At 46.2% G+C, this 18,138-nt stretch overlaps 2 protein-coding genes across 11 annotated transcripts in view; one reads left to right on the top strand and one right to left on the bottom strand.

Annotated features, from left to right (window-relative positions):
* Positions 1-18,073, bottom strand: part of bdg (sodium-dependent transporter bedraggled) — a 30,068-nt gene extending 11,995 nt beyond the window's left edge. Inside the window, exons 1-4 of one of the 10 annotated variants that reach the window (XM_031991004.2) lie at positions 16,722-18,073; positions 14,512-14,691; positions 13,100-14,111; positions 11,110-12,072 (exon numbers count right to left, since the gene is read on the bottom strand). In XM_031991004.2, coding sequence (XP_031846864.2) covers positions 11,110-12,072; positions 13,100-14,111; positions 14,512-14,560 — 2,024 coding nt within the window. In that variant the 5' untranslated portion in view covers positions 14,561-14,691; positions 16,722-18,073. Of the gene's footprint in view, positions 1-11,109; positions 12,073-13,099; positions 14,112-14,241; positions 14,457-14,511; positions 14,692-14,874; positions 16,247-16,721 lie in introns of those variants that run through there. The other 9 variants (XM_031991006.2, XM_031991002.2, XM_031991003.2 and 6 more) reach the window with 9 other exon arrangements.
* Positions 2,058-8,368, top strand: LOC116433200 (uncharacterized). Its single transcript, XM_076364473.1, has 5 exons — positions 2,058-2,473; positions 2,658-2,948; positions 3,069-3,375; positions 3,465-3,654; positions 7,298-8,368. The coding sequence occupies exons 3-5, from the start codon at positions 3,296-3,298 to the stop codon at positions 7,352-7,354; spliced, it is 327 nt and encodes a 108-aa protein (XP_076220588.1). The 5' UTR covers positions 2,058-2,473; positions 2,658-2,948; positions 3,069-3,295; the 3' UTR covers positions 7,355-8,368.
* Positions 18,074-18,138: the final 65 nt, after the last annotated feature.

The raw sequence follows: 18,138 nt of genomic DNA, 5'->3' as shown, positions 1-18,138 counted from the left end.
TCGGGAAACGAAAGGAAACCTGAGACGAAACGTGAAACGAAAGGAGGAAACGGTGAAAGGGACGATCGTACGAGGAGACGACGATCGGTTGGGGAAGACTGATCGGTACCTGATCCGGTGCCTACGTTGGCTACAGTAGAAGTACTGACGGCAAATCGTCGGGTCGTGGTTCATCTTGAACGCATGTCACGACAACGAGATGTCAACGACCTGGGCTCCGTCGACTCCGTATCCACCGTGTCCAGCGATTTTTATTTCCCTCCGATCGCCTCTTCTTTTTCTCTTCGTCCACCTCGCCGGAAGCTGCCTACGCTAAGAGCCGATACGCACAATGGAAAACGATGTACTCCGGTTTTTACCGATCGCCGAATCGGTCCCTTCGAAGTTCTATCCCTTGCCCGTCCGAGTCGGAACCTCTCTCGACGTCATCCTCGCGTTAACACGTTAAACGCCGTGTCAGTCATCGATGACTGACACTTCTTAGTTACTTGAAAATCGCAACATGCAGGATAACCGATGTCGAATGATGTTTAACACGTTCGCGGACAGAACAAGTTTTAATGAGCCGCGAAAATGGAAAAAATGCAAATGTACTCCGAGGGTTGAAGTGCATAATCATTTGAGTTGAGACTATGTAGAATTTAATTTATGACAATACTTATAAATTTCAATGTTATCACGACCGCAAACGTGTTAACCCTTAGCACTCCAGATGGTTTTGCAATTTATCAGCAACTGTGAGTAATTTTTATGGTATCTCTAGTGAAAATGAAAAATGATATAACATTTCTTCGATCTTTTAGTTTCCTTCTCAGTACAAAATTTGGATGTGTGGATAATCTAATGATTTTAGGGTAGTTTCTTTGAATCATTGAAATATTTGATATTATAACTGTGCAATATTGGAGCCTACAGAGTTCAAAGGGTTAACACGTTGAATGCTGTACGATTTTACATAGCAAAATACACAAAATGGAAGCAATGTAGTATTAAATAATTTCATTGAGTCGTTTGATTATTATTGCACGTTTCTCTTACCGGATGTTACCGCATTAGGTAACATTATTTGTACTATAAAAGTATTTGCGAATAATGATCGTTTAATTGACTGAATTAGAGTGATTCGACTAAGTCGCGGGTCACCGGTGACCCCCATAGCATTCACCGTGTTAACCCTCCGTAGACCCGTGTATCTTTCAAGTCACATATCAATATATTCGCATCCTGTTGATTTATTTCATTTTGCACGACAAACTGGTGAATGAAATTAAGTAATTAGTTAAAAAACTTTTATAGGCTTAGGCGTTACAGTTCAAGGTTATTGTAACTTGAAATTACTCAATTATATATTCTTCAATTCAATAGATCTCCTAAAGAAAATATTAGAAAAATGAAACTGAAACGAGTCATTGTGTTCCTAATAGAATTAATTTCATTTTCATTATGTAAAATTTAGTTCTTACAACCGTCACAAATATCTGACGCTGGAAACGAACGTGTTAACCCTTTGCACTCCAAAGTTTCTGACTGGAAATACTCAACATTTTCCGACGAGATGTAGTCGACATTGTTCGAAACTAATTTAAAGATAATTCACAGATAAATTACGCAACAAATCTATTCTATTTAAATATTTCACATTGCAAAATGTAATTTTAATTTAAAATACCGAATATTCAACTTCATAGTTTCGCTGTTTCAAATAAAGCGGCGACTGATGGTCACCACTCGAGTGCGAAGAGTTAATAACGTAACGAAGTTGATAATAGTGCACCGCGAGGATCGCAACGCCGAATAATGAATAATTACCCCTGCTTTTCTTCGCCACAAAGGAATAATTCTGCGAAAAAAAAACGACCATTTTCCTGGCGCTTAACGTGTTAACGATTCTCGAGAAGACACAGAGATCGGCGCAAGAAAATAAGCGACATACCGGTCCCGATCCCGGCTTCAAGGTTCCTACGTCGCAGGTTTAACGAGCCGAGAACAATCGAGTTTCAAAACCGTGCCTCCCAGTCCGGCCGATTTCCAGAAACGATACTATCGTCTCGAACGTCAAACGAGTTTCTTCGATTCGCAATCTTTCTGCTTTCCCGTTCCAGTATCGATATTATCGTCTCGAACGAGTGTTTTTTCTTCTCGATTTGCAATCCTTCTGTTTTCCTGTTCCCTTTCGCTCGTCGTCCTTCCGGCCGGTCGTGTTTCTTCCTCGTTCCCAGAGATGTTCGACGGATCGTCTTATTTTCGCTCTGTATTTGTTACTACCGGTCCCGCGAGTGGGACCGTTTCGCAAACGTTCCTGCGTTCACGTGGCTGGCCGTTGCGACGAACTTCGCTTCCGAACGCACCGTGGGTTTTCCCACGACACCACGGTTCCCAGGGTATGTCGAAGGGGCTCACTTTAAGGCGAATTTTCAAAATATCCGAGTACAATTTACAGACACGATCGCCGAGCGGATAAACACGTCCGACGGTGAGTACGTACACTGGCCGCAATGCGGTTGCCGCGTTCGATCGAAATTCGTCGATCGGCGTGACAACGGTTCACGACGTAGGTTATGTGATACGTGACGAGTATTCTTACTTCTGAAGCCCGTGCTTTTTACGGATCTCGCGTACCGGTTGGATAATCGCGACGGACGATTAACGATTTTCAGACTTTTTCCTCTGAGTTCACGTACGTGACTCCCGACGACACGCGGCGGGTTCTTCAAAGGTGGTACGATCCGCGCTCGACCGAGATCTACCGTCGACTAAAACGACGCTTCGAGCGTAATCCTTGATGGACGGTCACCGACGCTCATCCATTACGTCCCTCCGAATTTCGTCGGATCGGTACGGCAGTGAAGTCGAGCTCGCACGTGGCAGGATGAAGAGCAACACTTGAGTTCCCCGGTGAACATCGCAGCAATTTCTTCGTATGTTGAGTTTTCGATATCGATCGGTAGGTGAGTACTAGTGTCCGAATTCATAGGCGTAGTTCGGGTTCAAACGCCTCGTGACGTCAGACATTCCAACTGCTCCTTGCAATACTTTGTCGTACTCTTGGTAATCGTTATTATTAACAGATGACAGTGTGGATACACTCATAATTAGATACTTGGATCAAGATGAAAGAACTCGTATTAGAGAATTGGTCCATCGACGGAGCAACGGCGACTGCTGATTCGCTATTGGCTCACTGGTTCATCAGTTCCAATTTCTCTTTGCAATACATTGTCAACGTACCATTGGTAATCGTTATCATTAACAGATGACAGTGTGGATACACTCATAATTAGATACTTGGATCAAGATGAAGGAACTCGTGTTAGAGAATTGGTCCATCGACGGAGCAACGGTAGCTGCTGATTCGCTATTGGCTCTTCATCATTGGTTCGTAACGTACAGCCGAATGTAACCGGTAACGCGATGATCCGACTCGCTCCGTTGCTCTAATCGTTGAAACGTGCATACGATTAAAGGTACGCGACTAGCAGACCCGTTCGAGTACAGTGTTCGACGATATTGATCCAGATACGTAAGAATGAATGGACGAATGATGGAACGAAGAAGTGGAAAAATGCAAGGACAGACGCGAGGACCTGCCGCAGCTGCGCGCTGTACCGGCTACCGAACTATTGCCGGTGTACGGCGCGAGCCTACATAGAATCGGTACGAAGCCGGTGTATAACTGTACCCGAGCAGAGTCACGTGACAAATGAGGCAGGCAGAAGAGCGCACGTGTATCCTCGATAGGCCGATCCTTCGACGGGGCGACCGTGATCGATTCCCGAGAGCCGGACTTCGTCGATACCGATCGCTCGTCGCGAATTTACCAGATAATAACTTCCCAGTCGTCGGATTCATAGATAAATCGATTTCACTTGGCACCGTTGGACAAGTTTTACACTTTACGGACGGTGATTCCATGAAATATACGAAAGCTTCGGCAGATAAAGCTGAATTATCTGTCAATTGTTTGATTAATATAGAAAAGGAAACTATATGATGATCTCTTGCTGTTCGAGTAATTAAATCATTGCGACTTATTCCAAATACGAAACGGACATTCTAGTAGCTTTCTTTATTTTCAATGTTACTTGGAAATTGTGTATTAATTAAAAGAGGAGATAGTAGTATATACTTGTACACAAAAGTAACGTCTGTTGAGGACGCAATGAACAGGGCAGGTGCTCGCAGATTGATAATGAAATAATATTGATTAGTAATTGTCTAATAAATTAATTAATATTGATTAGTAATTATCCAATTCAAATTAAATCGTTCGATTGCAACTTAGTGTCACAAACATGGAAGTCTAATCTCGGCAAACGGTTCAAACGAAACGGACATTCCAATTCATTGCAAAAATCATCGTGACATCGCTAGTACAACCGGTCAGTTTTGTTTTGATTCGCGTCGTGTCGAGTGTCGCGCGTATTTCGCGCGGCAATCAAAACACGAACGGCTGACTAAGCCTATCGCGAATCGCGTAGCGTAATTTTCGTTTCATGTTACTCAACGGTGTCATCAAACGCGTGATTAATGTCGCAATGCGGCGAGCAGCGAACCGTATCGGATGGAGAGAGGACTCGATCGAATTCGCCGGAAGAAGAGATCGAGAAAAGGATGAAAATCTTCCGGAAACCTTGCTACTTCGTCGAGCGCCCCCTTTCGATCGTCGCGCGAGCTTGCGTTCCGATAGATCGGCGCCGGTGCAACCGTGCCGCGATATCAGGACAGCAGCGCGAGCAGGAGACGGCCGATTGCGCCGTTTTCACCGTTCGCGAAGTTCGCATCGCTGCCACTGATGCTGCAACCGATACATTGCCGCGGTCTGTAATTGCACCGCAAACCAATGGCGGCTCGTAGCTAAAATCAGTGGGGGTGCTGCTCCAGAAAATGTTTAGTCTTCGTTTGAAAATGTTCGTATCCTTTTCATAAACTGGGGGATGGCTACTGACATGAACACTAGGAAGGTACAGATAGTTTAAGAAACGATTGAAGAAGCTGATTTAGCAATACTTAAACTGAAATATAAACCAACTGAAATCTTAATAAACTCACACTTGTAGATTTCATAAAGAAATGTTCAAAGGACGGTTCAAGTACTCGGTAGTTCTAGTGTTAAGTTTAACACGTTCACTATCAGTTTTAGTGGCGTTCCTCTCAATTCTAATATTTTATTCAAATCAATCTTCTGAAACTGTTGAAACAGATGAAGTTAAAGCGAGTCACTGAATTCCTAAATGTAATTTCGTAGCTTACAACTTTAACTAACTATATCTACAGGATTAATTTCATTTTCTTTATAGAAAGTATAGGATTGCGGTCGTCACGCACAGGCGACAGTGGTAGCGACCGAGTTAAGGATTATATACAAGTATAAAGAAAGAATTAGAGGAAAATTGACTCATTATATTAAATGTTATCGATAATATCAAGTGGAAATTTGCTTCTGCAGTTCCACAATGCCTATACGCGAGCCGCCACTGCAAACATTATTCATAGTTTCTCTCTTTCCCCTGCATTCTCTTTTCCCCTCTACTCGTCGACGACCGAACGGAAAGGCGATTTTGCGATCGTCGTGCACCGACGACAGGCTGCTGCGAGTGAGATCGATAATATTTACGAATTCACGACACCGATGAGATCGTGGATAACGAACCATAAACGGCGCACACCGCGATACTTTTACCGCGTGAAACGGCAACGATTCGCTTCGCGCGAGCGTTTCTTTCCCGTCACGAAATCGTGAGGCGCCTACTTGGAAAATCGATGGACGCGTATTTCTCATCGATAGAGGGAATCCGTAAATACGAAACGGTCGACGACCCATGCAGCGATACGCGACACGCAACTCGAGTCACGCCATGTCTCAAATTCGACCGAAGATCGCTGGCTCATGGATCGTTTTCGAATCACGAGCGCGGTACGAGTCGCCATTGCTACGGCGGAGCAGCCGGTAAAAACGACTCCTGTCGCGCCTTCTGTGCCGAGACATCGTGACGACAAGAAACGAGAGGAAGACGGAAAGAAAGGGAAGAAGAAGATTCGGTATCAACGTTGCGAGTCGCTTTCGTGGACAATTCCATTGGCGCGATTCGGAACGGAACGGAACGCAAGTTAAAATTTCGCTCGGTCTCGGTTCTCTTTTCAAAGTTCGCTCGTTGACCGTACGCGAGACGGTAACACCACAAAAACGAGGCACGCGGCGACTTTCGTCTCAGTTTCGTCTCGTTCTCGTTCTCTCGACCGCAGAAAAATGTCCGCGAAACACGCTTCCACCCTGAAACGTCGTTCTATACTTATACCGAGCCCGATAAAAGCGAAACGAATAGGATCGAAAACCGCATGTAACAGAGGCGACCAGCGGTTGCCGGTACACCGGCTTTTCGTTCCACGTGCTTTCACGAAAATCCTCCTAGACCAGTTTCTACCTTTTCATGTTAGATCTCGAAGGAATATTTCAATTATCGTCGATTTCCTTCCTCGATCGATCCTCCTCGATTTCGTTCGGTTGAACGTCGGAGAACGAAGTTTATACCGGCTCGTGGAATGACTTTCATTGATCCGAATACCAGCTGGTCGGGATGATCTTTAACGGCGTAAGTTTCGCGGCGTCTGAACGAGGGCTCCGGGGAATACACCGAGCAAGAGTTTTCGCTAGGTTTCTATTGGCCGTCGTTTCGCAACCGTAACGCCTGCAACTCGAATTTTGATCGGTACTTCATATTCGCTGTACGTCGCCGTGCAATGTACGAGACGCGTATTTGCTCGCGTGTGTGGTTGCATATGCGGTTTCCAACTTTTACGCTACTAGATTAAAATTCTTCCCCAAAAAAAACCCTTCTGCGTCTCTCTATCTTTTAACCCTTCGCGGACGAATGTCGAGATTTCGAGATGAAATTTTCATATTTGAAAGACTGAGTCGTAAACAAATGATTTAATTACTCGAGTCGCAAGAAATCGGCACATAGTTTCCTACGTTTCTATTGTTCATGTAATTGATGTATAATTTAGCTGCATCTGTCGAGGGTTTTGTATATTCCATTAGTAATGACTCTATTACAAAATGTACATTACTGAATTTGTACTGTTACGTTATGATATGAAGTTTAATTGTTTGTAGATATTACGAACGTTTTTTATGAAAAATTCTGGCGCCTCCTGTTGAGGGTTTTGTATATTCCATTAGTAGTGACTCTATTACAAAATATACATTACTGAATTCGTACTGTTACGTTATGATATGAAGTTTGATTGTTCGTAGATATTATGAATGTTTTTTATTAAAAATTTTGGCCCCTCGCAGATTGGAAACCGCGGGTCTAACGTGTCCCTCGGACAGCGACAGTGCGTAGGAAGGTGAACCGGAGCCACGCACTCTGGTCACTAGACCGCCACCGGCGCGAGAGTCATGTGGAAAGAAAGAAAGATAGGAAGAGAGGAAAAAGGAAGGAGACAAACAGAGGAAGAGACAAAGAGAGAAGGAGAAAGAGGAAAAAAAAAGGGAGAAGAGGAAGTAAACGCGCACGACCGTAAGTACTTGCCAAGCCTCGATGCGCTTATTACGCGATGCGGGTGTGTATGCGTCATCGCGCGACGGCACGAACACACACGTGCATCCGCAGAATGCCCGCTCGGCTCGAAATAGTCTTTTCACTGGAAACAACCGAAATCTAATTTAGCCGCGGCCTGGCTCGAGACTGGAACGACTTTTCATTTCGTTTGAAATGCGAGGGAGATCGTCGACCGCGGGCTTCGGGCGGTCGCTCAGTTTTTACGTAATAATTGCGATAACGAGAGTACGGTCGACTACCGAGCCAGACTTCGGGGAACGAGTTACATCGTTCCGCGGAAAGCACGCGACGGTGACAATTTGCTGGTAACGCGCATGTGAATATGACAACAATCGATTTGCCCGAGGCGAAAAGTCACCGGAAGAGTACCAAAGAAAAAGGGACACAGGAAACGAACGGGAAAACAGAGAGAAGAAGGAAAAGAGTTGAACGCTTCGAAAGTTTCGAACTACGTGTGGTTGTAAATCTAACTAACGCTAGAACTACCGAATACTTAACTATCTTTTCAAAATTCCTTTGTAAAAGCTATAAGCGTGAATTTATTAAGATTTCAATTGGTCTATATTTCAGTTTGGGTATTACTAAATCAGTTTTTTTAATGATTTCTTACAGAACTGTAGCTTTGCAATCATTTTAAAGGAAGAAATTAGGAATTGATCTTTTTAACCCACCTAGTAGTTTTAGTGTTAACCACATTATGTGTTAACCCTTTGAACTCTGTAGGCTCCAATATTGCACCAGTTATAATATTAAATATTTTAATGAATCTTAAAGGAATTACCCCAAGATTATTCGATTTTCCACACATCCAAATTTTGTGTTAACAAGGAAAATGAAAGATCGAAGAAATGTTATAGCATTTCTAATTTTCGCTGGGAATATTATAAAAATTCGTTGCTGATAGATTACAAAACAACCTGGAGTGCTAATACACATAAATATTACTCGATTTGAATTCAAATGATTTATTATTCTCCTGGTATCAATTATTATATTACGTAGCAAATAGATGCATAGAATATGCCTGAAATTTCGCACCTTTTTTCAGTAAATTATTAACAAGCTGTCGTACCAACTATACTTGAGAACTATATCATAAGGCAAGGGGTTAACTAACTCGATACGATATGTCTGCCAGTTACGAGTGCCGTTTAGCAAAATCGCGTTCCCGTCGACTCGGGAACACCAGTAACGAAAGTTCATCGGGTCCAAACGGTAAAGCTCGTCGAAAACTTGCGTGCAATCGGTTCCAATCGATTTCGAACCGACACGGTGGTTCCAGACACGATTCGATTATCGTCGGAATATTCTGCCGACCATCGCCTGGATAAGTACAACTAAGCGTGCGGCGCACAGTCCAAATTTTCTTGATAAGTTCTGCGAACGACTTTCAAAAGAAAAGATAAAAGTATTTTTTTGCGGGCAACGGTAAACTTGCCGTACTTCGTTCGCCCTTGCTGATAAGAAAAATCGTTAAAACGTACACGGCAATTGATGTGTGTGTGTGTGTGTGTGTTAGGTGTGTTAAGTATACCTACTACCTACCAGACTGTCGAGCTAGAGTTGAATAAAGGCAACAGCTCAGCTTAGGAAATAATCGATAAGAAGAAACGTGCCGGCATATATGTAAATACGTAGGCACTCGTACCCGCTAGAATGCTAGAAAGTTTTTCTAACGAAAACGGTAACTCTGCGTACGTTTCAAAATAATCAACTGTACGTGGGAACTTATGGATTTACAGTTTCACGGATTTCCGTGGCTGTCGCTTACTCAGCAAGTTCTCGATGTATTTGAATCCAGCGATAGAACGGTTCTGAAGATTCGCTCGTTTCTTGTATTAATCTTACAAACAGATGCCTTGTATGAATGATACTTGGCGCGCTTACGAAAATTCAACGGAGAACAGAACCGTGATTATTACAGCCTATACCGTTAAGGGGTCTACATCGGACAGTACCGTTGACCCGAAGCCTCGTGGTGTTCCCGTACTACCACTGACCCAAAAACAACGCTCATTGTTCACGAGCCAAGGTAATTACACGTTCTACTCTACGATATATTTCTGTTCGAACGCAAACGCGAAGGTGTACTGCTAACAGCGTACCCTGCCAAGCGACTGAAACGTTACGAACCGGTAGCAGATCTCTTCTAACACAGATTCACGGAAGCAGCGAGTTTTCATTGTTTCAAATTCGTAAGAAATAAACGGAGAGGAGGAAGAACTCGCAGCGTGGAACGTTCTCACGTCGGAGACGCGCGTAGATAGACGGAACGTCTTCCGACTTCTCTGTCGCGTCAGGAGATCTTGCTCCATGACGCTGGATGTGGATTGCGCAACAGGTTACACGGTTCATCGACGGTGGAACAATCTCCGAGCGATCGAGATCATCGACCCTCGCGGACTCGATCGAATCCCGCGCGCAACGTATCCGCGTCCTCTGTTACCGCACTTCTTCTTAAGGATCGTCAATGAAACGTGCCCCGAAACTTTGCATTCGTTCGCCAAGTTTCTCGATGGCGTTCTCGCGCAAGCGTGCGTTTCGACGATCGCGCGTGACCGGTATACTCTCGATAACAGATTTCTCCATTGACGGAGGGAGAAGATCGCCGTTCATCGAACAACTTTCCCAGTACCGGCGACAATCGGTTTACGAATCCATCGATTAGCGACACTGCGGTTACCGGCGTGATGGAAGATCGTTAATCAGCGTACACGAGGAACATAATGATTCCAATTCGATCATTAGACACGCGTGACGCGCTGCACGGAACGATTCAGCCCGTGGCAGAATTATGTATAGCGCGTGTATCGGGCAACCTACTACCAGCAACCGAAGTTGTCGCAACTCTCCTCGTCAATTATTCTCGACGCGCTTGCTTCTGAGTCTCGGCTACCATACCTTCGCCCCTAGCTACCGAATGTTTATTAATATATAATAATAACAATGAACCGAAGCGACACCGCAATGCAGTGCTCCTTCGTCCGTCGTTAGCTCCTTCAGCGGTGACTACGCAACGAAGGGAACCGAGACGGACGGTTCCAGTACGTCCATTGAGCGAACTCCGTAGACGCGAGCAGTCGAAACATTTGAACGTTTCTTTCGCGCGGAAACAAAGGGGGAGAAACTGAAAAATTCACTGGACATAATTTCCTAACACCTTGCCCATAAACTGTATCGGCGGTTTGCGCAAGAGGCGTTCAAGGCGCAAACAGTGTCAAGCTTGGACGAGCAACCGGCAACGGGCAACTCGTTAAGCCGATCCTCGTTTCCGGCGAGTGTGGAAACAGGACCGAACAAGAGAAGACCAAAGCACGGCTCGAGAACACCGTGTAATTGGTTTCACCAATTACGTCTGGGAAGTCGTTAACGAAACGGCACGATACATCGGTAAAAGTTCGTCGAGACTATGAAGCCACTGCCCTTGGACCGGCAACGAACGGCGAAAGTATACGTTCTCGCGTTAATCGAAGTAGCTTAGAGTTAGACATCGAATTCGAACGTGCTGTTCGAGCTAATGAAATAAACGAGAAAGAAAACTCACCGCCTGGATGCGATACGCTGCGGACTAGTCACCGTGCTGGAAGGTGGACTGGTGGAAGCATCGCCGAAGGAGCTGGAACACGTTGTCGTACCGGACGCGGTGGTATCGCTGCCGGTAGTCGTCGACAGAACGCTACCCTGCCTGGAGGACAACTCGCGACTCCTGCTGGTCTGCGATCGACTTCCTCTGAACTGTCGACCACCTCGACGCGACGGCACCGCGCTCAGGCTGTTTACGTTCCTGACGGGAGCACTGGACGGCCTGAGAAGGGTACCGGAAGTACCATTGGTCTGTGCTGCCAGGATCTCCGGTGCGATCAACGCTATGTCCGGCAGAGAATTTGGCGCTGACGGGGTGGCGGCTGCGGCTGCGGTCACCGTAGCGGTCGTAACGCCGATAGGAGACGAATTCGCTATTCCCCGGCGACCGTTCGAATCGGCAATGCCGCGTTGTCGCTCGATCCCGTCCGGTAGTCTCAAATGTCGCAGACGTCTCATAGAAGCTCTGAGCCAGGAATTGACCAGCGTGGCGGGGTTGCTGTCGCGGCCTGTTGTCTCCCGACCAACGGTTTCGTTGCTCGCGCTACGCCGAGTTGACGCTTCATCGCGATCGATCTCCTCCTCGGTAAGACCGGAGGACAGCTGGTCAGAGGTGGTCGACCATCGCGAACTACCGACCACCGGGGACTTTGCCGTCCCGGAGACGGACATCGCGGCACTGCAGCCCGCATCGGTAGCACGGTGCTCGCAGCCGCGCTTGCGCCTTGCATTTTCCCTGGTGGGGGATGCACTCCCTCCTCGGTGTTGCTCGGTGCTCTCTTGAACCGCGTCAACCGCAACCGGTGCCAACGACGGATCCGTGGATCGCGTGCACTCCACTTCCTCCAGCCAAGACCAGTCTACCTCCGAACATTCGGAGCAGCCATCCTCTGGATTCGTCTCCAGCTCTTCGTCCCTCGAGAAACTGTAAACGATCATCCATTCATTTTATGTTCCACGCTCGCCTCGCGAGTCCTATTCGATCGCGATACGAATATACTTCTACCGGTCCGTTCAGCGAACCACCTGAAGCGGAACGTGAACGAACGAACGACGCGACCAAACTTCTACGAGGAAATCCTTTCCTTTGTTCTCATTGTCGAGCGTAGCTGGCACGTGCCGCTTTGAAAATCCTCTAGGCCACCCGATCGTGCTCGTACTCACTTTCCGCGTGCTATCCTCCTGCCCCACCACTTTCGATTTACCGCTCCCATCGAGCGCAATCAAGTATGCTCGCAACTATTGCAGATTGCGAGATCGCGCGCACTCGAAACTTTCTTCAACGTCCCGTTCGCGGAAACCTATGTCTGAACGACATTTCGCCCCTCTCCTTCCGTTCCCGCTTGAAAAACTATCATGGGATGCGAGAGATTTCGTTTTACGCGAGTTATCACAGCGACTCTCTATCGTTCTTTCGCTTCAACTGAGAATTTCGAAAACCGCGAAACTCTGCTACCGATTTCACCGACAGACGAAAGATTACGTATCACGGTTACTTGTGATGGTAGCTAAAATTAAAGTTTCACCAAATACAATGGTCGTATATATTCGTCGCGATCCCTGATCTCCGAGCTTTGATCTTCGACGCGATAAATCTCACCTAATCGGAAACGATAAAAGACAGCTAAGCCTGTTCTTTGACCGCATCATGATCCGCGTTTACCAGGAAACGCCAATAACGGACAGTAAAGTACGGAACCACAGAAAAAGGTTCGTCACAGTGAGCGCGTCCAACTACGTTTACGTCGAACAACGGTTATAGAAACACGCAACGCGATGAACAACGGGCAACTCTCACCTCGTTGCGAATGTTTCGCGACATCGCTATAAGTACGTATATTACTGGAAAACATTGAAGCTCGATCGAACGACTTCAATGGTTTTATAACGTAAGTACTTATACTTGGCAATGTCGATATCGAAACGAACGGAATACGACGACACGTTCGTACCTGGAAATAAAGCTGGATCGCCTGTGAGTAGCGTTGGAAGTCGACGGTTCGCTACCGTACTCTCCCAAACTGGTTGACCTATCGAATCGCGGAAACGAGTCCTTAGATCCGATCTTAAGGCTAGTTCCTTCGGTCCAGGATTTACGATGCGCTCGTTGGAACGATACTCTTCCGACCGTTAGTCCGAACGTTCCATCCTCGCAACGTCTCTTAACAGCGACGACATTATCACCTGTCTCCAGATCGAACTCCCGATCGATGGAGCCGTCGCGTCTGATCTTCCTCGACGTGTCGTCGCGCAGCGCGCCGAAATTCGTGGACAACTCGAACGCCGAATTATTCGAGTCGACCGTGTGGAAATATTTCTCCGTGGCTTTCCTATTTAATGTCATCGGTGAACCGCGATGGCGACTCAACAGATCTTCGTTCTCGGAACGCGTGGAGAGCACCGACGCGTGGGAGTCGTCGAGCGGATCGCGACAATCGTACGCCGATTCCAGCTGTTCCTCGGCGTCCTCGTGCTCCGCGAGGAAGTCGAAAGCGTTGCTGATCTCCTGCGCCTCGAACGTCCCGTCCTCGCGCCTCTCCGAAGGGCCGTGACACCCGTCCTCGGGATTCGCCAACCCCCTTCCATGATCGACCGTGTCCCGATGATGCACCTCGTTCATCGCGGAACAGGTCCTCCTTATAACCGGCTCCAAATTCCTGGTGATGTCACGAACTCTTTTGATCGTGTCGGAGGAAACGACGTCGATCCTCTTGCGAATCGGCACGACCTGATCGTGACCCAAAGTGACCAGCACGTCGGTACCGTCGCTCACGCTTTGCACTTGTTCCTGCTTTCTGGTCAAGGAGAGGGTCTCCTCGAGTTTCGGCGGGCACACGTCCAGAAGATGTTCCTGTTCGTCGGGCAACGATTCCGCAACCGGCACCCGCGGCACGCACACCTCTTCATTCCCGAGATCTATCAAGTCACCGTCCTCGGTCGACGTCATTTTCCACCGGGCAACTTCTGAAACGAAAACATTCCTATTCAGTATCGGGGTGGGCATTAACGCAGCGGTGATTCTTCTTCGATCATTCTTCGGATACGACTTTCAAGCTCGAGACCCATCGTGAATCATTCGAAAATAAAGTAATACCGTTGTTCCTATCGAACGAGCCTGATAGACCTGTCCTCTTTCTCTTTGTCCCGGGGACTTAGCGGTGGGAAACCTTTTGCTAACGACCGATCACAACTTATCCGACATTCGCTCGACTCGGCCCCACTAGGCTTGACTCATTTTCGTGTTCCTCCTGTTCGTGTTCGCGTTCGTGTTCGTGTCCCGATGTTCGCCGAAATGCCTACAAAGAAATTCTACGACCACGTAGTTGTTCACTGGAATCGCGCGAATCTGTTAGAAAGGACTCACCGTTCGCAAACCATCGAAGAATGTTACGAAAAGTCCATCCAGGTGTCATGCTCCAATTAATTGCCGACTCGGAACGGTACCGCGACTGCGTTAAACTTTACCGTTTGAACAAGTGCGCTCGAATGCTGGACGCTCCGAGAATATTAGCCATAGTTCCGCCGACGAACTTGTACCTAGGTACTATTATTAGACGTTATTAACGACACGACGCTAAAAGACGATTCGCGGGCTTCGATTGTTTAAAAGAAGTCTATCCGACAGATTTATCGTTCGACTCCAGGTCTGACGATAATTAAGAAAGAAAATTTTTAAATATTACTAACGACGCTAAATAATACTATCCATAGGTATGCTTTATCGTACGTGGGAGAGGAGCATTATTTCGCCGCGATGTCGCTTCCTGCGCGAACCAAGAAAACAATTAACAGTGCAACCGGTATTTTCCGTACCGTTGAGGAGAAAATCGCCAATCAATGAGAACGCGTATAACGTATACACATTTTTTTACTCGTTGCTGCGACGATCAATTGCACTGAAACTCATTGTACCTTTCGAATCCTCGTATCGACGAAATCGTTCGATATTTCGAACCAATCTGGCTGAAACATTTTGAAATATAGACAAACAGAGATAACTGAAAAACACGGCAAACCTATCAGCAAACTAGCGGCTGATACGACATTTTGCTTTCTTGAGTTATTCGTTGGCTGATATGTTTTCTGTATCACTGATGCACAACTGTTATTGTTTTTGTCGATTTCATTGATACTACTGCCACTGTTATTATTATTGTTATTAACACGTTAACTGCCATATCAGTGATCGATGACTGCCACTTCTGAATGACTTGAAAACAATCGTGACATGCAAGATAATCAATGTCGAATCAAAATGTTTAATAACGCAACTGAGTTGATAATAGTGTAATGCGAAGATTGTAACGTCAAAGACTGAATAATTATTGCCACTTTTCTTTGCCAAAAAGGATAACTGTACTGAAAAATCGTCAAGATTTTCATGACACTAATACATCAAAATTATAAAGTCTTACGCACAATATTAAGCTTCGTATAATCCATAAATATGTGGAATATTGAAATAATTACTTTGGTTCTCAACTTGTGCATGTTCTCCCATTAAGTTCGTTTCACAGAACGTCGTCCATAACTCATTGAAAAATATTAAATATTTCTAATGAAAGATTTCCGAGTGCAAATATTATTATTATTATTATGCGCGAGTGTGTACACGAGAGAAAAATGGTGACATCAACGCGCAACGAGCGCGCAGAAGGGCAACGGGGGAACGGAGATTTTTCAGTGATCCATCGGAGATCGTACAAACTGAAGAGTATACGGGAATCGAGAGACTGTCACGGTCGATACGTCAGGACGACTCAGTTCGTTGCCAGCACGCATGTTCAGGTAACAAACAGGTAACAGGTAACAGGTAACAGGTAACCGGTAACCAGTAACCAGTAACCAGTAACCGGACCTTCTCAGCTGGCAACGGCTCTACATAGCTCGTTCGTGAATCACGAACCAGGACAACGCCTCGAGAATATTCGTTCGGGGTTTCGAACTGATCTACAGCCTAAAAGAACAACGCGGCCCAGCAGGAAATTCCATCCGCGTTCCTGAATCCGAACTTTCGTTCCGATTTAAAACGATCTCGAACAACCGCGTTACCGTCTCTAGCGATCGACGTTCGTAAAGAAAATCACTGTTTATACGGCTACACTTGAAAAATACCGTAGCAGAATGTTGCACGGTATTTCCCTATGCATTCCGAAGGCTTCCCGTTGCAACTTTTCTTCGCGACATCGAGTGCACAAGATCGCGCGAAGTAACGGTAACGAGCTCTGTTCTGTAAACTCGTCGAAACGGACTTTTTCACGGATTCCTTCGGAATTTCCGGCAAATTCGGGAACGACGCATGCACGCACCAATGGGATTCGCGTTAACTCGTTCCCCCGCGACACTAGGCATCCAAGAAATTGCAATAAATTCTCTCTCTACGCCCTTGACTTCGTTTCCTTTCGTATTTGAAAAACACTATGCGCAATGGCCATCGATACGCATTCGAAAGCGAACTGCAGCCACATATTTTCACCAGAGATTATTATTCTTAATCTGTCTTTTATCTCGAACCGTTTCCTCTTGGTCAGTCCTATTCTGGGATGAAGAGAACAGTTTCGTGCCTGTACGTACCCATCGTTGTCTCACGATTTTCGAGAAGATCGTCGAGGAAATCGGAAGTCTTACCAGTGAAGTCGATGAACGTTCAACGAGACGAATAGTCAAACGTGTGTACTCATTTTCTCCGTAGAATTTCATCGGACGCACGGGAACACGGGAATACCGGTGGCACAGGTCTAATTAACAGATTCGAAGTTTTGTCGTTGCATTCGCGATCGTTCGATTGGTAGACGAGAAACACAAAGAAAAATCTAGTTCTGTTAGATTTTACACTTCCATTGTTCCATTATACGAATGAAATGCATTCGTATTTAAGACGATCGAAAGATTCGACCCGATCGACGTTCCACGGGATGCAACGGCTCTCTCTGTTTTTCCCTCTCTCCGCCCTCCCACCCTCATTCTCTCACACACTCTCTCTCTGAACACAGAAAAACACGTACTCGCTGGTTCTCTCGCTCTCTCTAAAATTCGTGAACCGATCGAGACCGAGCATAACGCCATCTAAAAATATTGCGAGCTTACTTACTCGGTTAGAAGCGCGCGTATCAAAAGAGACGAAAATTTCACGCCGCTCGGTTTCGTATAGGCCCCTTTTACTCGTTGCGAATCGACAAATTCGAGGAACACGAATTCACATTTCTTCGCGATCGTTACCGTACAGCGGCGGGCGAAAATGATAAATCCCCTTTGAACTGGAACCTATGGAATTCCTTTCTTTCGAGAGATCATCATGATCCAACGGTTCTCGAATCAACTTTTATCGAGAACCCCGGAATGAATCGATAACGATTGCTCGGCCCGACGCATGGTATCGGGACTGTCTACCAAAAAATTACCGCCGTACTTTTGTAAACTGATTCGAATTCCACTTCGAATCCGATTGCTCTGTTATTTTTGGCACTGGTCAATGCGGTCTCGCTCGAAACATCAGGCAGGGCACTCGGACACTCGCGAATAACTTCGATGGCACTATCGTGGCAGCAAATCAACCACTCGTCTTTCCATTTACGTGATTTTAAAGGGCACTCGTTTGTCTTTCTCTGGGTTTATTCTACGCTTTCGCATCTTTATCCGAGAACTCGAACGAAGCGTTCGTTACAATACGCCACGTAGATAATACGAAACAAGTAGATATACTTCACGGTATCCGAGTAAGGCACGCACTGTAAAAGAACGAACGTCGGCAAGGAGAGTCCGATGCGTGCATTCACCAATTCACTGCTGATCTTTGGTGTACGTTGGTATCTGTTGTGTATATATGCGTGCGTGCTTGTACGTGTGTATGTGTGTATATATGTGTGCTTGCTTGCCTGCCTGCCTGCCTGCCTGCCTGCCTGCCTGCTTTCCTGCCTGTCTGTCTGCCTGCTAGCCTGCCTGCCTGCCTGCCTGCCTGCCTGTCTGCCTGCTAGCCTGCTTGGCCTGGCCT

This window comes from Nomia melanderi, chromosome 2 (genome assembly GCF_051020985.1).
Source record: "Nomia melanderi isolate GNS246 chromosome 2, iyNomMela1, whole genome shotgun sequence".
Lineage (NCBI taxonomy): Eukaryota > Metazoa > Arthropoda > Insecta > Hymenoptera > Halictidae > Nomia > Nomia melanderi.
Note: the sequence above shows the minus strand (reverse complement) of the source record. Positions and strands in the feature narration are given on the sequence as shown.